Genomic DNA, 23,506 nt, shown 5'->3' with positions numbered 1-23,506 from the left:
TGCATTTCACCAAAGAAGACATCCAGAAGGTTAACAAACACATGAAACTATTCTCAACATCACTCATCATCAGGGAAATACAAATCAAAACTGTGATAAGATATCACCTTACACCTGTCAGAATGGGTAAAATTAACAAGTCAGGAAACAACAGATGTTGGCGAGGATGTGGAGAAAGGGGAAGCCTCTTGCGCTGTTGGTGAGAATGCAAACTGGTACAGCCACTCTGGAGAACAGTATGGGGGTTCTTCAAAAAGTTAAAAATAGAACTACCCTATGACCCAGCAATTGCACTACTAGGTATTTATCCAAAGGCTACAAAAATGCTGATTCAAAGGGACATATGCACCCCGATGTTTATACCAACAATAGCCAAATTATGGAAAGAGCCCAGAAGTCCACTGACTGATGAATAGGTAAAGAATGTGGAATTATATATATATATATATATATATATATATATACACACACACACACACACACACATATATACACACATATATGTATATATGTATACATATATACAAATATATATATGCAAAGAAGTATTACTCAGTCATCAAAAATGATGAAACCTTGGGGCACCTGGGTGGCTCAGTCAGTTGAGCATCCAACTTCAGCTCAGGTCATAATGTCATGGTTCATGAGTTTGAGCCCCACATCAAGTTAGCTGCTGTCAGCACAGAGCCTGATTTAGATCCTCTGTCCCTTCTCTCTGCCCCTGCCCTGTTTGTGCTCTCTCTCTCTCTCTCTCTCAAAAATAAATAAACATTAAAAATAATGAAATCTTTCCATTTTCACTGACATGGATTGAACTAGAGGGTATTATGCTAAGTGAAGTAAGTCAGTCAGAGAAAAAAATACCATATGATTTCACTCATATGTGGAATTTAAGAAACAAAGCAAATGAACATAGGGGAAGGGAAGGAAAAATAAAATAACATAAAAACATAGAGGGAGGCAAACCATAAGAGACTTTTAACTATCAAGAACAAATTGAGGGTTCATGGAGGGGAGTTGGGTCGGGGGGGAGGCTAAATGGGTCTTGGACATTAAGGAGGGTACTTGTGATGAGCACTGAGTGTTATATGTACATGATGAATCACTAAATTCTACTCCTGAAACCAATACTTGCTATATGTCAACTAACTTGAATTTATACTTGATCTTAGCCAAAGAAGTGATCAACTAACTTGAATTTAAATAAAATCTTGGAAGAAAAGAAAAGAAAAAAAATCCATTGCATTTCATAAGAACTCCACCTAGTGTCTCTAAGATGTTTTAGCTCTTGACCAATTCCTGTGATTTGTATCACACCCTGATTCTTGCCTGGCAAGGACACAAGATCACCTAAGTTTGGACCGAAAATGCTTGTTCCTAAAAACCACAGGTGATGAAAAAAAGTCAATGTCAACTCCTGGAGTTCTCTGAGCTCTAGATTAAGTTGGCCCCTTTTCCCCACAAAAGAGCTGAATTTTCCCTTTAGGAACATTCATCACTGTTGTGTTTGATGCCTGTCCTATTGGTTAGTTACCAAGCTCTCTGAGGGCAGAGGCTGTTTCTCTCTCTTTCACTGGTGGATCTTTGATGCTGAGTGTAGTGACTGGCCTATAGCTGATGCCCAACAAGTAGTTTTTCAATAAAGAAGCATGAGGATGAATGAGTGAGAAAGAATTCCAGAACAGAAAGCAGGTGATGGCTCAGGCCAAATCTCAGTCTTGTGTAATGGAAGACAGGGAAACAGATAAGAACTGGGCTGGCAGAAGGCCCAGGGTTCCCTGATGGTACCCTTTCCCTCAGGCTGCCCTCCTCCTTCTGCCATATTCTCATGCCCAGCTCCACTGGGAAAGTGAGGGTGGTGGTGCAAATAGAGCTAAGTTTCCTTCCACTCCCTCCTCTCCTGAGCCACATCACTTAGTCTGGCATTCCACAAGGGCTTATTTTCATCCTTTGTAATTGTCTCTTTTCATGATAGTATCTCCATGGGAGGATGGAATGAGTGGGTGTGAGCTCTTAATAATATAAAGGTAGTGTTGCTTCCAACCTAGCTCTGAGGGTAAATCAGAACCTAGTACCCTGGGGACCCCATTCTGCAGGCAGGAGTGTGTTCCTCAAAACATGCTTGCTTGCCCCAGCCTCTCACCAGCTCCCCATCTGAATCTCAATTCCCTGTTTTCAATTCCACAGAATATTTGAATGAACTCATAGTATGGCAATTGTTCAAAGGAGAGCAAGAGGCAAACGGGAAGAAGGAACTAACATCCTCTTAGTTGTATTTTGTGCCAAAGGAGAAGTATGTTATTCTATGGTCTTCCATTTACTCTGACCAAAATAATGTTATGTTTAAGATCACAGTATAATTTAAGTTCATGATTATTAGAAACTTAACACCATCTTAATTGTGATGATTTTCTTTGAAAACGTCTAGTATAATAAAAAGTTCTTTTTGATTCATGACAGTGGTTTTCCTTGGGAACCTATAACATATTTTATTATATTATTACAGAAAGATTCAATATGAATTTATCACAAATATTAATTTAATTTAAACCAAATGGAAAATAAAATTCAGTTTACATGAATTCACCATATACAAACCTCAAGGATTACCAAAGCTATTCATTAAGTAAAATGCATACAGCTCCATCGACCTCATCATTATCAACTAGTTTAACAAAATCTTCATCGATTATCAATATAACACATAGAATTAGATTCAGCCTCACACATCCCACAGATAGCTGCAAACAGATGTCCTTTGTGTTTTCCATTAATTGTGATTTCCATTAGCCCCACAGATGAACGTCACATTTTTACATCATCTTGCTCCTGCAAGGAGACCTACCCCGCACTGCTTCTCTTCCACTCTCCCCCACCCCCACGTCCCCACCCCTCACACTGCATTCCAGATGCCACAGGTTCTCTTAAGGTCTCTGTGTCAAAAGCCATGGTCCCAGCTCCATTCTTCCACTTACCAACTCGCTCCCCAAGATTCAGTAAGTTCAGCTTAATTAACACCCCTAAAACTTCACCCTCTGAGGGACTCTACAGAGCAGTGGGGGATTGACCCCCAAAGTGGCCCTGGGCCTGATGCCTTTGCACACACCTGTGCTATGTCAGTGAGAACATAAGCTCTACATAATTGTCCAGTGGTCCATTCTGTCTTTCTGAGACACTGAGCTAGACAAGGGCAGCTCTGTTTGTCTCCGTATTACCAGTGCCCACAAGGATATATCCTGAGGGCAGGCCATGTGAGCCAAATGTATAAATAAAAGCAGAATGGCAGCTAGTGGGACTGAGCCAGGGGTAACTGGACTGTTACCGAGATTTCCTGCTTCCTTTTTGTCATTCCTCAAAATCCGTGGAAAATGTGGAAAGCTTAGTCCTGGGAGAAGAAGGACACATACACTTGTGCCGCTGGTCATAACGCTCAGCATACAAGGGCTCAAGTCCTGGGCTCCTTGGTCCACAACTGCCTGAGGCGGAGCCTTCTTCTGTTTCCACAGAATCAGTAAATGTCCAGCTGGGGGCAGCCTGAGCTGATGGGGTTGAGCAGATGTGTCTGTGCTTCAGCAAAGAGAGGGGAGCCGGAAGACAGGATGGAGGTGGACGAAGAGACCCATGGCAGGCAGCTGATGGGAACCGGGCTTATGAGGAGGAAGCGTCCACAAACCCTGAGAGGGGCTCTGTGACTCGTTTGACCTCAGGGCCTCTCCTTCCTTGTCTTTCCAGACGCTTCCTCCCCGCCTGCTCACCCCTGGGTGGTTTACATCCTCAGGTGCAGAGACGAGGGGCAGTGTTGCAGTGCGCACCGAATGCCCACAGGGGAGCGCTGTTCACTGGGTCTGCGGGACAGGCCCGCTTTGGGGGCGTCGTGGGGGAGAGAGGACACGCAGGTCGGGGAGACTCCTGCACAGAGCAGGGGGCAGGACAGCATACCCCCGCCCCGGGCGCTACTCCAGAGAGTTTCCGGTGCCCGCCTGCTCTCGGCTTGGGGAACAGTGGACCAGAGAAGAAGGATCCACAGATGAACGAGGAAACAAGGCCCGAAGCCTCTGCACTGACACACACTTGGTTTGGGTTGTGGTTTGCTCAGGCTCCCTGCCCTCCCGCCGCAATGTCCTGCGGGCAAAGCCAGCAGCAGTGCCGGCCCCCTCCCAAGTGCCCCCCCGAAAAGCTCGCCCCCAACCCCCGCCAACTGTGCTCCAGTCTCCGAGGGCGGCTGTGGCCGCAGCTCGGAGGTGGCTGCTGCCTGGGTCACCGCAGGCGCCACGGATCCCGCGGATGCCGGCGCCACAGCTCTGACTCCTGTGACGGTGGCAGTGGGCTGCAGTCCGGGGGTTCCGGGTGTGGCCATGGCTCTGGGGGCGGCTGCTGACCCTGGTCATGAGATTAAGTAAAAGCATTTGGGGGGAAAAAATTCCAAAATGACTGAAAGCCACCTGAGGGGGTGCATCTTCTTCCTGTCCCCTCTCTCTGGCTGAGATACTCCTTGGATTTCAGAGTATTCCCCCAGAGGGTGTATCTCCAGACCTCCAGAGGGAGGTCTCCAGGAGGTCAAAGCTTCCCCTCTCCTTTATGTCCCTGTGAAAAAACAAAGCTTCTCATTAGCATTGCAACCTTTGTCTAACATATCCAAGTCTTTGCCCCAACAGGCCTCCTCCTGTCTCAGGAACAGAAACATAGCCATTCATACCCATCTCCCCAGCTCACAAGAACCTTTGGGGGTTTGTGCATTACATAGAAGGGGGTTAGGCAGAGGTATTGGTGAATACAGATTGGTGAAAGCCTGGAGTTTTCCTGTGTGAAATGAGGTGAGATCTAATGTGATGTTGGGAGGCCCAGGGTCTGCTCACCGAGTTCCTATAAGAACATGGTTCTGAGGTCCCTGACTGAATGACGGGGTGAGAGGGACAGGGAATCAGAAGTGGGCAAAGAAGAATAAGACCAAAGTGGATGGTGGAGGAGAGCATTAAGTCACCCATCAAATGAAGACCAAGAAAGGAGAGGTTGCAGTGTATAAAAAGTGAAGAATTTGAAATGGGGGACAGGGGAAAAGCCTGCCAAGGGAGGGGTTCTAAGGGTGTGGGCCTGGCAGATGCACGATGGAGAGCCTGGGTCGATGGGGAGGAGCACTGTGAAGAAGAGGAGGAAGTGGGGGCAGCAAAGACGTCCCATGACTGCAGGGTCCTGCTCATATCAGGGTCAAAACACACGAGGCCTACTTCCATGATGATTCCTGATGATTCCATGATGATTCCTGATTCCTGACTCAGTTTCCAAAGACTCCCTTTGAATGGAGGAAAACCTACTTCTTCACCCTCCTCTGGTCCTGTGGTCCCCATCACATGCAGCATAGGGCTGTTCTCTGGTCAGCAGAAGAGAAGGGAAAAACCCAGGTTGTCTGGGAAGGGGAAGGTGGGTAGTGGACGGGTACAAATGCAGCCCACAGTCAGATAGTGCTCAAGTGGAGAATCTTTATGATTCCACAAGGCCTGAGACAGTGGCATAAGTTGGGATAACACAGACCTCTGGAGAGCAAAAGGAATGAGCTTCATGGGCCAGTTCAGATCCTTAAGGGTGCCATCGTGAAAGCTCAACCCCAGATGTGGCAGAGAGGAAGAGGAAGAGAAGCCCAGACCGGGACAGGCATGTGCTTCCTTGTTTCCTCCAACTCTGATGCTCTGTGGTCCTCATGACCCAGGAGAATAGCCCCTCCCCCTGCAGGGCCACAGCAGCAGCTGTGGCCTCCACAATGCTCTTATGGTACTGCCATTAGCATTTGTGGGTCTCATAGTGGCTCAGGGAGCAGCTTCCCCTAGAACTGGAATCAGAAAGAGAGGTAGAGCCAGACTTCTAAAGGATATTTGAGGTTAGGCAGTTGGGACAGGCTGACACTGCTATTGATTTATCCTGACAGGACTTCTCAGTCCAGTAATACTGGAGGAAATAAAGAATAAAGTAATCCATTACCTCACATTGATACAGGAGTATAAATGTAAAAATTACTATAAACCCTGTCCTGTTGCCCCTTTACCACTATTGCAGATCCGGACCCTATGACCCTCAGCCCACAGTTTAGGTCATCTACAGGTAGCAGGGAAATAGAAAGGGTCTCAGGCAGAAATGACCTGGCTCAAGATGATTACTGATCAATCCCAAAATTTTCTTCCTTACTCCTTTGATTTAGGCAGGAAAAAAGGTGCTGAGACATGGAGAGTGGTGACAGTGATAAGTTATAATCTGAGTAGCAGATCTTTAGGTCCAGGCCTTCAACATTTCCTCATTAGATGGCCAGATGTTTTTCTGATAGCAGGGAAGTCCCTCCATGGCCCAAAAATATCTGGCCCTGACCCTCAGGACTTTTGAAGGCTAGTTTTTCATTCATTCATTCATTCATTCATTCATTTAAACATGAATTGAGTGCACATTTCAGAAATGTATACAACAGTTCCCATTCTTGAGAATCTTACAGTGCAGCAGGCATAGTGCAGAGTGATGAGTAACAAAGTTATTATGAGCTAGAATGATACCTGCTATAATGTAAGTGTGTAGGAATTCCAGAGGACTTATGTCATAGCCTTTGGTATCAATTTCCCGTTGCCCTGACAGGAGTGAGGTGTCCAGACGTTGTAACTGGTCTCACTTGTGGGTGATGGGTGAGGTGTTTGGCCTTCAAAATGGCTTTTGAGTAGGAGGCAGAAGCTGAGATGTCCTGTGGTGGTCCCGTTAAGGTTGTTTAAAAGGACACAGGGGACCCAAGAGCCAGGAATGCCTGGGCAGGAAGTTTCTTGGAAGAAGGAGGAAATAAAGCTGCCGTCTGAGGGAAGTTGAATCTGAAAGGGGAGGAAACTAAGATAATGGGAGGCAGGACAATGTGCTAACTAAGAACATAGACATTGGAGTAAAAAATCCCATCCTTCCTCTTCTCTTTTAAATAGGAAGATAAAGCTAGAAACATCTAAGGAAAAAAAAAAAAGCTAAAACCACAACGACTACAGGCAAAATGAACCAGAGATGTTGGAATTAAAAGCAGAACCAGAGATTAGCAGTCTACACTTGCCAAAGTGACAAGACTCACAAATCTAACTATGTTGTTTGTGCTATTGATCAAAGAGTCATGGGAGTGGGTCAGAGATAGGTATGCTCATGTCCTATTGGCCAGAAAGCTTTGGGGGAAAAGGAAGACGAGATTTGAATAACAATTGGTGGAAATAATAATGATGTGATTGGTAATAGAAGTGGCTGATATCATTTTACTAGTGTTTCTGGTAGATATATATTAGTTTTGTAATATTTTCTCACTGTACTTTATTTTAGTTTCCTAGGATGAAATAATAATTTAACGTGACATAGGTAAAAACCTTTGATATCTTTGACAGGACGTTATCATTGCAATAATGATTCTGGACATTCTAGGTACATCAGAGCTACAGGACCAGCCTTCCTCTTCAAAGCTTGAATATATTACAACCATAGCCAAAGCTGAGTCCTTTAAAAACACTGTGGGAACATAAGTTTACACTGGGGCTCCAGTAATAAGTAATGTGAACTGGAGAGAGGATGAGGATAGTGTTCAATACCCCCATATGATAGTTTTTTTTAACTTTTCCCAAAATTCTTTGACACGTATCTCATTGAGAGATGGGGACTGTATTCTCCCCTTTTGAATCTAAGCAGGCTTGTGATTGCTTTAACCTACCAAATATGGTAGAAATGATGCCATGTGACTTCTGCATGACAAAAGGTCATGCAGATCTCATCTGGTGCTCTTGGAAGGCTCTCCCTGGGAGGTGTCCCTGGGGGACACCAGGTATCTTGTAAGAAGTCTCAGGACAACCCTATAATGTCAGAGAGGCCATGTATAGGTGCCAGCTGTAGATCCCCCAGCTGACAGCCAGAATCAATAGCCAGCCATCTGAGTGACCCTTTTTGGGTGTCCAGCCCAGTCAAACCTTCAGGTGACCACAGTTCCAGTCGACATCTAACTATAAATACTTGAAAGACTCAAAAAAGAATTGCCCAGCTGACCCCTTCCTGAATTCTTGACCCACAAAACTGTTAGAAAACTGCAGTAGTTGTTTCACACCACTAAAGTTTGAGGTGGTTTGTGATGCAACAATAGTAGGCAGGGCCCCCACTAACCTTTTTCCATTAATGACTTGTCTTTCTCCCTCTACTATTGTTGGCTCTGCTGAGGGGCCCATTGTCACTAGATGCCCTTGTTAACTCCCACACAATTCAACATCTTCATGCCTCAGATTTTGCCAAGGCTGAGTTTATCCCACCTATGCTGGTGCCCAGCACACACCAGATGAGAATCCAGCTTGTCCATTTGGTCAACTGTAACAAAATGCTAGCAACAGAAATTGGTTTCTCATAGTTCTGGAGGCTGGGAAGTGCAAGGCCAAGGCACCAACAGACTGTCTGGTGGGCACCCACTTTCTAGATGGCCGTTTTTTTCTGCAACCTCACATGGATGAAGATATGGGGTCTCTTTTATAAGGGCACTAATCCCATGGGACTTCATCACCTCCCAAATGCCCCACCACCTAACACCATCACCCTGGGGGTTAGGACTTCAAAATATGAATTTAGGGGATGCCGGAGTTCAGCTCCAGCAGGTCCAGGGTTCCCAAAGGATGAACAGTGTCAGCGAAAAAGTGAAAATAAAACTAAAATAAAAAACTAAAATAAAAACTACAATAAAAAGCTAAAATAAAAGCAAAAAATAAAAATGGACACAGACAACAGCAGCGTGTTGAACTGGCCGATTTATTCCAGTAAACGTGGCATTATATATGCTAGTGATTTCCTTGTAGCATATGTCATCTATGTTTTTCTAACATTACCTAATTTTGAAAATGTTCCTATGTATAAACAACCTTTAAGAAATAACATGGTGATTTTCCCCTAACTTTCCTGCATACCCTTTGATTATAGATCAATTTCTTACATTATTCCATTATGCATCTGCATTTATCTATAATCTACAAAGCATTTGCTTTGCTGTTCTTGTGAAAGGCCCTCCATTTCCTAACACCTCAAGTGGAACAGTTACAGGGACATGATCTCCTAACCACATGAGGCCAGAAGAACAAGGGGTTTGCCTTGGTCCAAGGTGCCAGAAAGGGGCTGAAAAAGCCTTAGAAACTCATGCCTCATACATTCTCAGAGAGACAAGGCACCTAGGAACTAATGAACCATTCTGTACCTTAACCAACTAGGTTCAGTCATCATCTGGAATGCCTCCGGGGGCTAGGTGGGCCTAGGGGTTGAAGTCACCTGTGCCCAGAGATACACTCCTTAGTTGCCGGAGTGGGGCTTTCAAATCCATATGTCTCTCCTTTACAGGCCCTCTTTGCTGGCAAATGTATAAGGCTATCCTTCCTGTAAGTGGAGTCTCCTTAGGGGATGGCAAGGGCTAAACGTGAGGCTGCACAATTTCTTGCGGAACCTTATTTTCTTCCCTAATGGTTCTTTTCCCAGGGGGCCTGCCGAGGGCAATTCCCCAACAGACAATACCCCAGGTACTTTAATAAGGCCAAATTACCTAAAAGCGAGAGTACAAGAAGCTTCACTGTTGGTGGGCCGCCCTGCAGTCACCAATCCATCCAAAGCCCGGGCCCTGCCACTCGGGCTGGGATAGCTGGGCTTCCAGCAGGGGGAGACATAAATATTGAGACCATAGCACACTGGATGCACACCAAGAAAATCAGTCCCTACCTGCAAAGTCCCCACCTGTGTGTCTACTCCAAGTGAGTAGCAACTTCGTCTGGTTCCCATTGTATCCCCACTGCCTAGAATGGCAACACATGCTTAGTAAGTATTTGTGTTATGAATGACTGAAAAAATGAATTGATGGTCCCAGGATGGCTTCATACAACCCTAACCAAGTATAAAGAATGGATTTTTCCTCCAGCTACTGGAGACAATGTTTAGTGTTGGAACCATGCCTAATTACATCTGACTTCCTGTGACTGCTCTAGTGTCTCATGTCTGAACTATATTCATTGACCCTGCTTCTTTCTTTCTTCAACCAGATTAGATATACCAACAGCAGGAATCCTTGGAAGCTTCTGAATTTCAGACTTTGTTCTTTCATTCTTCATATTAAATGCCAATAAACACTAACATTTAAGTAATTTTCTGCATTATTTACATGCATTAACATAATCTAGTCACCACACAAAACACAATGTTATTATCCTCATTTTTTAGATGAGGACACTGACAGTCATTTGCTGAGCTCTTAAGTTGCATAGCTGGGATTTGAATCTAAGCACTCTGTATTCTTATTACACTGCTCCCCAGTTGATGTGCAGCTAGAATTTTTTTCATGTTATTTAAATCCAAGTTAGTTAACATACAGTGTAACTATGGTTTCAGTAGAATTTAGTGATTCATCACTTACATATAACACCCAGTGCTCATCACAAGTGCCCTCCTTAATCCCCATCACCCATTTAGCCCATCCCCCCTTCCAATTCCCCTCCATGAATCCTCAAGTTTGTTCTCTATATTTAAGACTCTCTTATGGTTTGCATACCACTCTGTATTTATCTGATTTTTCCTGCCCTTCCCCTATTTTCATCTGTTTTGTTTCTTAAACTCCACATATGAGTGAAATCATATGATATTTGTCTTTCTCTGACTTACTTCACTTAGCATAATACCCTCTAGTTCCATCCATGTTATTGCAAATGGCAAGATTTCATTCTTTCTTTTTGATTGCCAAGCAATATACCACATCTTCTTTATCCATTCATTAGTTGATGGACATTTTGGCTCTTTCCATAATTTGGCTATTGTTGATAGCACTACTATAAACATTGGGGTGCATGTGTCCCTTCGAATCAGCATTTTTGTAGCCTTTGGGTAAATACCTAGTACTGCAATTGCTGGGTCATAAGGTAGCTCTATTTTTAACTTTTTGAGGAACCTCTATACTGTTTTCCAGAGTGGCTGCACCAGTTTGCATTCCCACCAAGAGTGCAAGAGGGTCCCCCTTTCTCCACCTCCTCAACAACATCTCTTGTTTCCTGAGTTAGTTTTATGCAGCTAGAATTTGATTGATAAATCTCATATGCTAGCCACCTGAAATGTACATGGCCCCTGTGGATTTGAGGCCAAGCAGAACAGACTGATCAATGTTTGTGGCTTTGCGCAAACATAGTTGAATGTGGTGGCTTGCATGTTTCAACAGCAGGCAGCAAATCCTCTGCACAGAGCTTATGCGTACTTTTTCCTTTTTTCTGTTGTGTATTTTAACTCCTACATTTAAAGAATATCTCTCAAGAATGTTTCAAATATCCAAAATCAAGTAGCCAATCACGTTCATTTCAAACTCTGCTTGAATGTAGGCCCCATGTCTGTGGCCACTTCCTCAAGGAGTTCTAAGCAAGTGTAAGCAAGTTGAGTGATTGGACTGACAGAACAGATTTGGGTTCATTTTGACACTTTTTATTTCAGTTTCTTAAGAAATTATATGTCCAAGAATATTGTAGCAAAACTAATTTTCAGATTACTACTTTTAAAAAATGAAATGACAAAAATATACTTAATCCAGTTGAATTCCCAAAATATCACACAGATCTTGTGCTTTGTCTATAATTTCCAAGCTCTAACTCTGATTTCTCTCAAATATTTCAACTTTGCCTGTAGCCATAGTTACATAATGTCTTTTCATCTTTCTGAAATCATTTCAAGAGCTTGGGTGTAACAGACCCCCATTGTTTTGTACCATCTATTTCAAAAATCTAGTGATACAAGTGAAACAGCAAATTTGGTTCTCATCAAGAATGACAAAGTCAGTTTGGCATACAGATAAATGTTGCCCTATTCCAAATTTGGGGTGGGATCTCCCCCACTTGGGACCCCATGTAACTGTAGCATGGCCATGTCTCCTTGATACATTGACTTTGAAAAGTGGCATTCAACGGCCAAAAAATAATGAAAATGAGTTTCATCCTACCTGAGATCTCTTGAAAGAAATTTATAGGTGTCCAATCTGTAACTCCCTGAGACATTTCTCATGTTCTATTTTTTTTCTCAGTTTTCTCAGAGCTCAGAGCCCCTCACACACTGAATGCACCAGGCACTCTCTCAGGGAACGCTCAACTCATATTTTTTTGGGATTTATTAACTTTGCAGCTCACCCCTCTTTCTCAAACCCATCATTTGTAGGTTAACTTGATCTTCCTCCCTCAGATCTTCCTTTCTGCCTCCTCTTTGGTTTCATTTTTCTCAATTTCTGATCCACTCTACTACCCTCAACAGAAATGTGGATTCCAGCATCAGATGGTCTCTTCCCACCATATCACATAAGCACGGTCAGGCCTTGGCTAGCAGCCCCTGTCCACATTTCCACCCTGAAGTTCTCAGGGTCCCTCTGTGTGAGAAACATACGAGCCCTTAATGTCTTAGTCCCATGCCAGGATTAGTCCTCGTGCTGGCATGCTGGACCCACAGGAGTTCAGGGAGGGGACCCACTAAGTATCCTGGAACAATGCAGTCAAAGGACAAGTGAGAGACAGTTGATGTAACAAGAAGCTTTATTTTTCTACCTTGTCAGATAGAGGTGATAATGCTATGAAGCACCATGTGGGCTCCTGGAAAAGACATCTACAGAACCCTCTGGGGAGAGCTCACCACTTCCCCATCTCCATGAACAGATCATGTGCTCAGCCAGGAAAGGGAGATTAGGGGATGTTGGAAAGTCTGCATCACCAGGAGCTTTCCCAGGCACTTTGGATTCTCATTCCCTCTAGGAGCACTTGTCTCAGCATCAGGATCCCAAGTCAGCAACCACCCACAGAGCCATGGCCACACCCAGAGCCCCCGGACTGCAGCACACTGCCACCATCACAGGAGCTGGAGCTGTGGCGCCGGCATCCATGGGATCCGTGGCGCCTGCGGTGGCTCAGGCAGCAGTCACCCCCAGAGCTGGGGCCACAGCTGCCCCTGGAGCCTGGAGCACAGCTGGAGGAGGCTGGGGGCAAGCACTGTGCTGGGCTCTTCGGGGGGCACTTGGGCGATGGGGGGCACTTGGAAGGAGGCTGGCACTGCTGCTGGCTCTGCTGGCAGGACATCGCGGCAGGAGGTTGATCTGGAACAAATAAAAGAAACATTTTTTTATGTGAACACAGAAGCTTCAGACAAAAGTCTCTTCCCTCTGGGTTTTGTCAAACACTTGTCCTCATGACCAAACTGCTTCCTAAGCCAAGCTGTGTGGGACGGACATGGGGACACGGAGTGGACATGCACACTAAGACACCAGATGGGTCTGTGTGCACCCCTGACCACCTACTCAGAACAAGAATGGAAGGAATCCTGAAGACCTGTGGCTTTGAGGGTTCACAGCCCCCTGACAGGTGCCTCAGTGGCTCTTTCCTCACCACCACCCCCTCCCCCACTGCTGCCCCTGTCTGGGTCCCCTCCTGCTGGTTCTGATCACATCTGGGCTTGTCTTCCCAAAGCTCCCAGCTGAGGGGACACTCACCAGATACAGAGGAGGCAGGATGAGGCTGTTCCTGAGGATGCTGCAGGTGAGGAGCCCAAGGTAGGAGCACTTTTATCCTGTGGCTGGGTTTGTCATGCAGGCTGGAGCCCTCTGCTGCTTTCACAACCCAGGGAGTGGACAGCCTGGCACACTCCTAGGACTGTCCTTGCATTCGTCACCTTCCTGTGACTTAGCAGGACATCTGATAAGGGAAACAGGAAATTTGCACACTGTCTACCTTCATGCCACCTGCATCATTCATTCAGCTCACATTTCTTTTTTTTTTTTTAATTTTTTTCAAAGTTTTTATTTTTTATTTTTGGGACAGAGAGAGACAGAGCATGAACGGGGGAGGGGCAGAGAGAGAGGGAGACACAGAATCGGAAACAGGCTCCAGGCTCTGAGCCATCAGCCCAGAGCCTGACGCGGGGCTCGAACTCATGGACTCCAAGATCGTGACCTGGCTGAAGTCGGACGCTTAACCAACTGCGCTACCCAGGCGCCCCCAGCTCACATTTCTTAACACCAGGCTCTGCTCAAGGACTTTGCAGGAAACCAGGCATACATGGATGAATATCACACTTGTCTGTTCTTGGGTAGCTCACAGTCTTTCAGGAGAGAGTGACAGAACTATTAATACACACACATTCGTAAATATGGAGTCAAACATCACATGCTAAATGCTGTAATGCAACTGTGCATAACATCTTCAGTCGTGAGGTCACTGTCTTTGGTGTCAGCCTTCCTTCACACTGCACACAGCCCAGCACCCTGGTACATGCACAGAGAATTGCTTACTGTCTCCTGAGCTCCCAGAGTGAGATGAGGAGGTACAACAATGGAAGAATAGAGCTGAGACCCTGTCTGGGCTGACTGGGGCCTCAAAGAAGATTCATGGCACCCAGGGACTGAACTGGGATTCCTGGGAAAGAGAGAAGGAGGGCTGAGCTAATGTCCTAACATGGAGGACAAACCAATGTTCAAATCTCTTGCAGAAATGAACACTTATTTTACATATTTTGTGACTTTCCAGAAGCAAGGACAGAGGCCTGTTTTGGCCAAATGGGTGAAATCTTGAGTCCTTTGGGGCAACAGTTGAAAAGTAACCCCAACAATTTTTTTGTAAAGTTCCGAATTCAAAGCATTCAAAAACTATCATTGGATGTTTCTCTATTCTTGAAATACAAGTCACCTTCTGCTGGGTTTCCCTCAATTCCATCCCTACCTGGTTTAGGGTGGGGCCACTGAGAGGAATTCATGAAACCCAGGAGTCACAGGGGTCCTTGCAAAGAGAGAGGTGATAAAGCTGATGATTGAGGGCAGATGTGGCTGATGGAAGGGACTAGAATGTTATGTTCATTAAGAGCATTGATTATAGAGTTAGATATCCATGGCTTTGTTTCCTTGGGTTTTTTTAAGTAATGGCTGTCTTAAGGTAGAGCTGTTTAGGGAGGGAAAAGGCTACAATGTTATCAAGGCAAAATGGACCATAGATTTTCAGAGCTGAAATAGAGATAGAAACAAGAAACTAACCTACATCTAATGAATGATGTGTCAGTAAATCACTCACTCTGTGTGTTTCTGGGTTTCAGGTTTTAGGAGTAGTTCAGAGGAGGAGGTGATTCATCTAGGCTGGAGTAGTCAGGGAAAATTTAGCTGAAAGGTGAGTTATCATTGGTAGAAGGTGAATAACAATTGGTACCTGTGGTACTGTTATTATCTACACTTGACATGATGCAACTGATGTGAATGACTAACATTTGTAGAAATTGCATTTAAATTAGTTGTGTAGAATTGTCACATTCATTTTATTATAACACTAGAGATTCTGGGATATAATTATGCATAAGAATAGACAGATGTTTATATCACAGCTATAATTAAAAATAATAGCTGTGATAAAATATTATTAATAGTAAATGTGTCTGTTTACCTGCCACTGGAAGACCTGTGGTTGTGGCCACCCACTTTGAGATACTCAAACACAGCATAACAGGGAGCAAATGAAGAGTACCTGCACAGTGTTATGCCCAGAATTCGTGATCCCCAAATACCGCCAGAGAGCCGAGTCCGATGTAAAAGCAAAAGAGCCTTTATTCGAGCTAGCTTGAGCTCAATCCCCTACCTACACCGACGCAGCGGTGAGATACCAGGGAGAGAGAGCGAGTTTCAAAAGCACAAAGGTTTTATTGGGGCCTAGGGGCAGTTGGTGAGGTAATGGCTGTGGCCTCAGCCGATTGGCTGGGGAAGGGTCCGAGTCCTGTTAGGCAGGTGAGGGGGGGGGTTACTCAAGGGGAGGAAGTGTGGTCAAGGTGAAGGACACAGAATAAGATGGAGTCAGCCGGCGTAGGCCCGCCCTTTCATTCCCCCCTTGTCATGTAGCTTAGGGACCCAATCATGGGACCGGCTGCATTTATGGTGACAAGGGGAACAGAGTTTGGAGGTTTACGCAAAGTTCTGGGAAGCAAGTGTCCCTGGGGTGGCTCTGGGAGGTCTGATTAAGTATTGTCCCTGAGCTGGTGTCTATGATCTGCCAGGTGATGTTTTGGGGGGCATGGGGACTCCCGGCAGCATGAGCAATGACAAGCAGAGTTAACAGAGTTACCAATATTAGGTGGGTCAAATGCGCTGTAGCTTGAGCTTGAGCGGGTTGTGTTGGTCCTGACTGATGGCCCATCGTGTGACGAAGTCCTTCCGGATTGAGGAGGGGTCCGCTGGCCGAACGTGGGTGTGATGGACCCAGGTCGCGATGCCGTCTACTTTGAGAGCGGTGGGGGTTGTCAGCACCACGATGTAGGGTCCCTTCCAGCGCGGCTCGAGGGTCTCTCAGTGGTGCCTCTTGACGTAGACCCAGTCTCCAGGCCTGTACTGATGAGGTGTCGGGGTCGGGCCAGGCTCATAGATGGCACGGAGGCGTGGCCAAATGTCCTCGTGCGCCCTCTGGAGCCCTCTCAAGGAAAGAAAAAGTTCTTGATCTTTAAACTCAGCAATAAGTTCAGCTCGAAGGCTGGGAATAACAGGGGGTGGCCTGCCAAACATGATCTCGTAGGGAGTAAAACCCAGAGTGTAAGGAGTGTTTCTAACCCGGTAAAGGGCGTACGGTAGGAGAGTCACCCAGTCCCCGCCAGTCTCCATGGTTAATTTGGTAAGGGTCTCTTTTAGGGTTCTATTCATTCTTTCTACCTGTCCTGAGCTCTGGGGCCTATAAGCACAATGTAATTTCCAGTTTGCCCCCACCGACTTGGCTACTGCCTGTGTTACCTGCGAGATAAAAGCTGGTCCATTGTCTGATCCTACCATGGCAGGAAACCATACCTGGGTAAGATGTCTTCTAGTAGCTTCTTAGCCACCGTCTGAGCCGTTTCATGCTTGGTTGGGTGTGCCTCCACCCAGCCAGAGAAGGTGTTGGTAAATACTAAAAGATATTTATAACCATACTTTCCTCGTTTGACTTCAGTGAAGTCGACTTCCCATTGGGCTCCTGGTCTGGTGCCTCTGAGCCTGGTTCCTTTTTTATTTGATGTGGCTCTCACGTTGGTGAGTTGGCAGGTCTTGCAGGCAGATACAACTTGCTCTATTTTGGTGTCCTGTTGGTGAATCTTGATTCCGGCATGTCGGATTAAGTCTTTTAATTTTCGGGCCCCCATGTGAGTAGACTGATGCATGTGCTCTAATATTGAGACTCCGAGCTGGTCTGGCAACACGAGCTCCTTGTTAGGTGTATACCACCATCCCTTTATCTCCTGGGTCATGGGGAGTTTCTTGATCCACTGTAACTCCTCCTGGGATTATTTGGGCTGGGCTGGTAAAACTGGGTCTCCCAGGTCCGGTAGTTGTATGGTCATGGTGGGGACTGAAGTAAGGGCTACTGCCTTGGCTGCCTGGTCAGCCTTTCGATTACCTCTAGCTACTGGGTTATCAGCTTTTTGGTGCCCTTGGCAGTGGATAATGGCTAGCTTGGCAGGAAGCCGTAAGGCCGTAAGCAAGTTAAGTATCTCCTGCTTATTTTTTATAGTCCATCCTTCTGCCATCAGTAACCCCCTCTCCTGATAAATTGCCCCATGAATATGAGCTGTGGCAAATGCATAACGGCTGTCTGTGTAGATGTTAAGCCATTTTCCAGCTCCCAGCATCAGTGCCTTGGTGAGGGCTATGAGCTCTGCTCACTGGGCTGACGTTCCGGAGGGTAGAGCCTCCGCCCATATGGTATCCATTTCGGTGACCACCGCTGCACCCGCATACCTGTGTCCGTCCCGCACAAAGCTGCTGCCATCAGTGAACCAAGTAGCCTCGGCATCGGGGAGGGGCAGGTTGGTCAGGTCTGTCCGGAACCCATGTACTTGTTCCAGGATTCCCGCACAGTCATGTAGTGGAGCACCTAGGTCAGGGTTGGGCAGCAGGGTTGCAGGATTGAGGGCTGCACTGGGGTGGAACCGCACTCGTAGAGGGTTGAGTAGGAGGCTCTGGTAATGAGTCATATGTGTGTTGCTCATCCATCTATCAGGAGGCTGTTTCAGAACCCCTTCAATGGCATGTGGGGTCGTGATCCAGATCTCCTGTCCTAGGGTCAGCTTGTCTGCATCCTTGACTAGGAGTGCTGTCGCCGCAATAATTCTTAGGCATGGCGGCCAGCCGGCAGCCACTGGGTCTAGTTTCTTAGACAGGTAAGCCACTGGGCGGTTCCAGGGGCCTAAGGCTTGAGTTAGAACCCCTTTTGCTATCCCTTATGTTCGTCTACAAAGAGGTGGAAGGGCTTCGTAATGTCTGGTAGGCCCAGGGCTGGGGCACTTAGGAGGGCCTTTTTTAACTGATTAAAGGCAGTTTCTTCTTTTTCAGCCCATTTAAATGTTTTCCCCTCTTTGGTAGCTTCATATAGGGGCCTGGCGATCTCAGCAAAACCTGGAACCCAGAGGCGGCAGTAGCCGGCTGATCCTAAGAATTCCCTTACTTCTCTTCGGGAGGTGGGAGTAGGGATCTTTAGGACAGTTTCTTTTCTGGCATCTGATAACCGCCGCTGTCCGCCCTCCAGGATATATCCCAGGTAACTTACCCTCTCCCTGCATATCTGAGCCTTCTTCGTGGATGCCCGGTAGCCTAAGGCCCCCAGGGTAGCCAGCAGGTCCTGGGTCCCTCGCTCACAGTCTTTGGCCCTGTTGGCAGCAATCAGGATGTCATCTACGTACTGTAGAAGGGTGAGGCCAGGGTGCTCCCTTCTGTACTGACGCAGGTCCTCATGTAGTGCCTCGTCGAAGATGGTGGGTGAATTTTTGAATCGCTGAGGTAGCCATGTCCAGGTGAGTTGCCCACTGTAGCCCTCCTCCAGATCATGCCACTCGAAGGCAAACAAGGGTTGGCTCTGGGGTGCCAGCGGCAGACTGAAGAAGGATCCTTTAAATCTAGTACAGTATACCAGACCCTGGAGGGCGCCAAGGAGCTCAAGAGAGTATATGGGTTGGGAACAGTTGGATGTATGTCCGCGACCCTCTTATTTACTTCCCGGGGGTCTTGTACCAGTTGGTAGTCATTTGTGTGAGGCTTTTTGACCAGCAGTAGGGGGGTGTTCCAGGCAGACTGGCAAAGAACTAGTACCCCTAGGCTTCGTAGTCTCTGGATGTGTGGCTGGATCCCTTTCCGGGCCTCCTGAGACATGGGGTATTGTTTGATCCTTACCGGACTCTCTCCTGGCTTGAGCTCTACCAGGACTGGGGTCCTGTGAGCGGCTAGTCCCATCCTCCCCCCCCCCCCCCCCCGTCTCTGCCCAAACCGAGGGGAATTCTTGTAGCCATCTGTCTATATTATCCTCTCTCGGGAGCGCCTCCTGGTGGAGGAGGTATTCATCCTCCAGTTTCATGGTCAGGACCTAGATGGGGTGGCCCTTGCCATCGGTGACCTGAGGCCCCCCCTTGTCTGAAAGTTATCTGAGCTCCAATCTTGGTCAGTAAGTCCTGTCCGAACAGCGGGTAGGGGCATTCTAGTATTACCATAAAGGAGTGGGATACCCGGCCCATTCCCAAATCTACTGTTCTTCGGGTAGTCCATGAATACTGGCTCATACCAGTTGCCCCTTGTACCCAGGACTTCTTGCTGGCTAGTTTTCCTTGTGGGGTGTGGAGGACCGAATGTTGTGCTCCAGTGTCGACAAGGAAGTCAACAGGGGTCCCCTCCACTTTAAGAGTTACCCTGGGTTCGGGGAGAGGGTCCAAACCCCGACTCCCCTAATCACTTAGTTCATCTAGCTCTAGGACTTTTACTCGATCAGTCTTGCTTCCCTTCCCGCCGGCCCTTTTTGGACAATCTCGGGCTTAATGCCCTATCTCCTTGCAGTATGCGCACTGATCCTTCTGCAGCCTCTGCTTCCCCCCCTTGGTGGTTCTTTTACCTTTTCTTGCGTCGTCTGCCAGCTGCCGGAGACGGCGGTCTCGTTCCTCGGGGAAGTCAGCAGTGGTAGCTAGTAGTATTCTGGCCAGGTCTCGAGTCTGCTTACTGCTGGCAGCCGCCATGGCACGAGCCTGCTTGTCCTCAGGAGGCTCCCCGTTATTATATACCTTTTCGGCTACCACCAGTAAGTCCTGCAGACTTTTTTCTCCTAGTCTATCTATTTTCTGTAATTTTCTCCTAATGTCTATGGCCGACTGGTTTACAAAGGCCATGATAACAGCTGCCTTGCTTTCTGGAGCCTCTGGATCCATGGGGGTATAGGTACGGAATGCCTCCATGATCCGTTCTAAAAAGGCAGCTGGGGATTCATCTTTTCCCTATTGTACATTTCCTACCTTGGCCAAATTGGTTGGCTTTCTAGCAGCCATTCGGAGACCCCCCATTAGAGTCTGGCGGTAGACCCGGAGCCTCTCCTTACCTTCGGCTGTGTTGAAATCCCACTGGGGCCGAGTTAAGGGGAAGGAGGCATCTATCTGAGCCTGGTTGGTGGTGGGATTCCCGTCTGTGCCTGGAACTAGTTTTCGGGCCCCATTGAAGATTCTTTCTCTTTCTTCAGTCCTGAACAGGACCTGCAAAAGCTGCTGGCAATCGTCCCACGTGGGCTGATGGGTAAAAAGAACAGAGTCCAATAAATCAATAAGCCCTGCCGGTTTCTCGGAAAATTTAGGATTCTGAGCTTTCCAATTGTAGAGGTCACTAGTGGCGAAAGGCCAATAGTGATGGGGCTGATTCCCCTCCGCGTCTGGGGGTCCGGTGGCTCACAGGGGCAGAATAGTGGAGTTGGCGGCGGAGGCGGATTGCTCCCTCTCAGCCCTTTGTCTGGGAAAGGGCGGGCTTCCCACTGGAGCGTTTCCGCCTCCCGCTCTCGGAACAGCGTCTGCCTCCCCTGGGGGGGGGGGGGAAGGGGGGGGAGGGAGGATGGTGTTCTTCCGGCATCCTAGAGGGGTTATACGGGGGAAGAAAAATTAATTCTTCTTCAGTACCCCCCTGTAAGACAGGGTAGAGGGATGCTGAAGGCTGGATAAGACTTTTCTTCTTCTTTGTCCCCTGCAAAGCAAGAATGGGTTTTGGCTCCGGAGGGAGCGGGGCTAGGAAGGGCTTAAGCCAAGAGGGTGGGTAGAGGGGTAGTCTGAGTCTGTCCCATAATGTCCATCCAGTAAGTCCACAGAACAAAACAGAGAAACACAAAAATGACAAACAGAGGGCCCCTAGAAAGTCTTCCAACTCCATGGAAGCAAAACTGAAAGCTAGCTTAGACCTTTGAGGGGATTCCATGTCCCTCCAAAACCAATGAGGGGATTCCACGTCCCTCCAGAAGGGAGGATCGGAACGTCTTCCGAAACTCCCGGCCCGTGGTCCTCCTGTGCGTCCACTTAGACTGTGTCGGCACTACCAGAATTCCAGAAATGAGCTCACACAGAAAAGACAGAACAAACAGACAGACACTAACCATGGCCAGTCAGGCTCTCTGGGTCGGGGGGTCCCTCAGGGGTCTTGGGGATCCCGGGCCGAGCCCCCAAATGTTATGCCCAGAATTTGTGATCCCCAAATACCGCCAGGGAGCCGAGTCCGATGTAAAAGCAAAAGAGCCTTTATTCGAGCTAGCTCGAGATCAATCCCCTACCTGCACCGACGCAGCAGTGAGACACCAGGGAGAGAGAGCGAGTTTCAAAAGCACAAAGGTTTTATTGGGGTCTAGGGGCAGTTGGTGAGGTAATGGCTGTGGCCTCAGCCAATTGGCTGGGGAAGGGTCGTGGCCTCGGCCGATTGGCTGGGGAAGGGTCGGAGTCCTGTTACGCAGGTCACTGGGCGTGTTTTGATCAGGAAGTTTGAATGGGTGAGCGAGAGGTTACTCAAGGGGAGGAGGTGTGGTCAAGGTGAAGGACACAGAACAAGATAGAGTCCGCCGGCGTAGGCCCGCCCTTTCACACAGCACTGGTGCAGGCATGGTTTTTCACTGGGACTTTGGAAGGAGCGAAGGAGAGAAATCCAAAAAGGCATAAGGGCAGAGGCCTATGTGTGCACTAGTAGGCTCCCCATCATAGTGAATAATTCATCCCTTGTTCTTACTTGACAATTGCCTGTGGTATGGAAGCAACAAGTCACCACATGAACTTTTTTCCACCAGCAAAGCCAGTATGTTTAAGCCTCGATATTTTTCCCAAGTTGAGGTCCTTCATTGTGTTAACCAAACGTACATCCCTGCCTCCCCAGTCCAAGAGTATGGGAAGCCAGCTAGACAGAGGGCTACTTGTGCCTTATTCTACTGTATTGCCAACAAATAAGGGTACTGTCTTTCTTGTTCTCCTTTATGTCTCAGGACCTACAGTGGTTTCTGCACATAGGAAATAAATATTTTCTGAATCAATGAATTATTAACTATTGAATCCTGGACTGGGTGTTGGGGGCAGTCTTCTGATGAAAACTGGGCATCTCTCTACCCATTGAGCTCTCAGCTGTTGGGGTCCTCTCTTAGGGGCAGCATTGTAAACTGCATAACTTCTGGCTTTTTTTGTCCTGGTGTTGCAAGTCCAAACCTTATGGGTTTGTCCAACTCCTGTTTCTTCCCCCTCCTGAGTGGACTTATTGACTGCAGGAATTCTTGGACACTTTGGCATTGAGAGCTTGAAACCAACGGGTACTTCTGAGGCTCCAACTATCATTCTACAGTACTTAGTGGATGTCAGGCTTTATTTTTTCAAAGGCTGAATCCTATTTTTCTGGTAGTTGGTGTGCTATTAGGAATGTGGGCCAAGCTCCCAGCCACTTCTGTACAAGTGCGATAGTTCTGCCCAGATCTGTGTATTTTGTGATTTTGAGTCCACCAACCTCCCATCCTATGACTCTGATCTCTCAATCAAGCCTATTCACCCTAAACACTTTTTTGGCATTTGTTACATTTATATTTTTAATTTACATCCAAGTTAGTTAGTATATAGTGCAACAATGAATTCAGGAGTAGATTCCTTAATGTCCCTTACCCATCCCCCCTCCCACAACCCCTCCAGCAACCCTCTGTTTGTTCTCTGTATTTAAGAGTCTTTTATGTTTTGTTCCCCTTCCTGTTTTTATATTGTTTTTGCTTCCTTTCCTTATGTTCATCTGTTTTGTATCTTAAAGTCCTCATATGAGTGAAGTCATATGATATTTGTCTTTCTCTGACTGACTAATTTCGCTTAGCATAATACCCTCTAGTTCCATCCACGTAGCTGCAAATGGCAAGATTTCATTCTTTTTGATTGCTAAGTAATACTCCATTGTATATGAGTATATACTCCACATTGTATATGAGTGTGTTTACTCCACATCTTCTTTATCCATTCATCCATTGATGGACATTTGGGCTCTTTCCATACTTTGACTATTGTTGATAGTCTGCTATAAACATTGGGGTGCATGTGTCTCTTTGAAACAACATACCTGTATCCCTTGGATAAATACATAGTAGTGCAATTGCTGGGTCCTAGGGTATTTCTATTTTTAATTTTTTGAGGAACCTCCATACTGTTTTCCAGAGTGGCTGCACCAATTTGCATTCCCACCAGCATTGCAAAAGAGATCCTCTTT

General features: G+C 46.9%; 1 protein-coding gene and 1 pseudogene across 1 annotated transcript; one reads left to right on the top strand and one right to left on the bottom strand.

Annotated features, from left to right (window-relative positions):
* The first annotated feature begins 4,012 nt into the window (after window positions 1–4,012).
* LOC113595424 (late cornified envelope protein 3D-like) lies at window positions 4,013–4,378 on the top strand (annotated as a pseudogene).
* Window positions 4,379–12,542: 8,164 nt separating this feature from the next.
* On the bottom strand, window positions 12,543–13,653 carry LOC128312095 (late cornified envelope protein 3D-like). The gene is made up of 2 exons (XM_053204533.1): window positions 13,502–13,653; window positions 12,543–13,108 (listed from the first exon to the last, which is right to left on the bottom strand). Exon 2 carries the CDS (start codon window positions 13,089–13,091, stop codon window positions 12,801–12,803), a length of 291 nt encoding a protein of 96 aa, XP_053060508.1. The 5' UTR covers window positions 13,092–13,108; window positions 13,502–13,653; the 3' UTR covers window positions 12,543–12,800.
* Between the last annotated feature and the right edge of the window lie 9,853 nt (window positions 13,654–23,506).

Source organism: Acinonyx jubatus, chromosome C1, assembly GCF_027475565.1.
Source record: "Acinonyx jubatus isolate Ajub_Pintada_27869175 chromosome C1, VMU_Ajub_asm_v1.0, whole genome shotgun sequence".
Lineage (NCBI taxonomy): Eukaryota > Metazoa > Chordata > Mammalia > Carnivora > Felidae > Acinonyx > Acinonyx jubatus.
The sequence above is the reverse complement of the archived record's forward strand: the minus strand, read 5'-3'. Positions and strand labels throughout refer to the sequence as shown.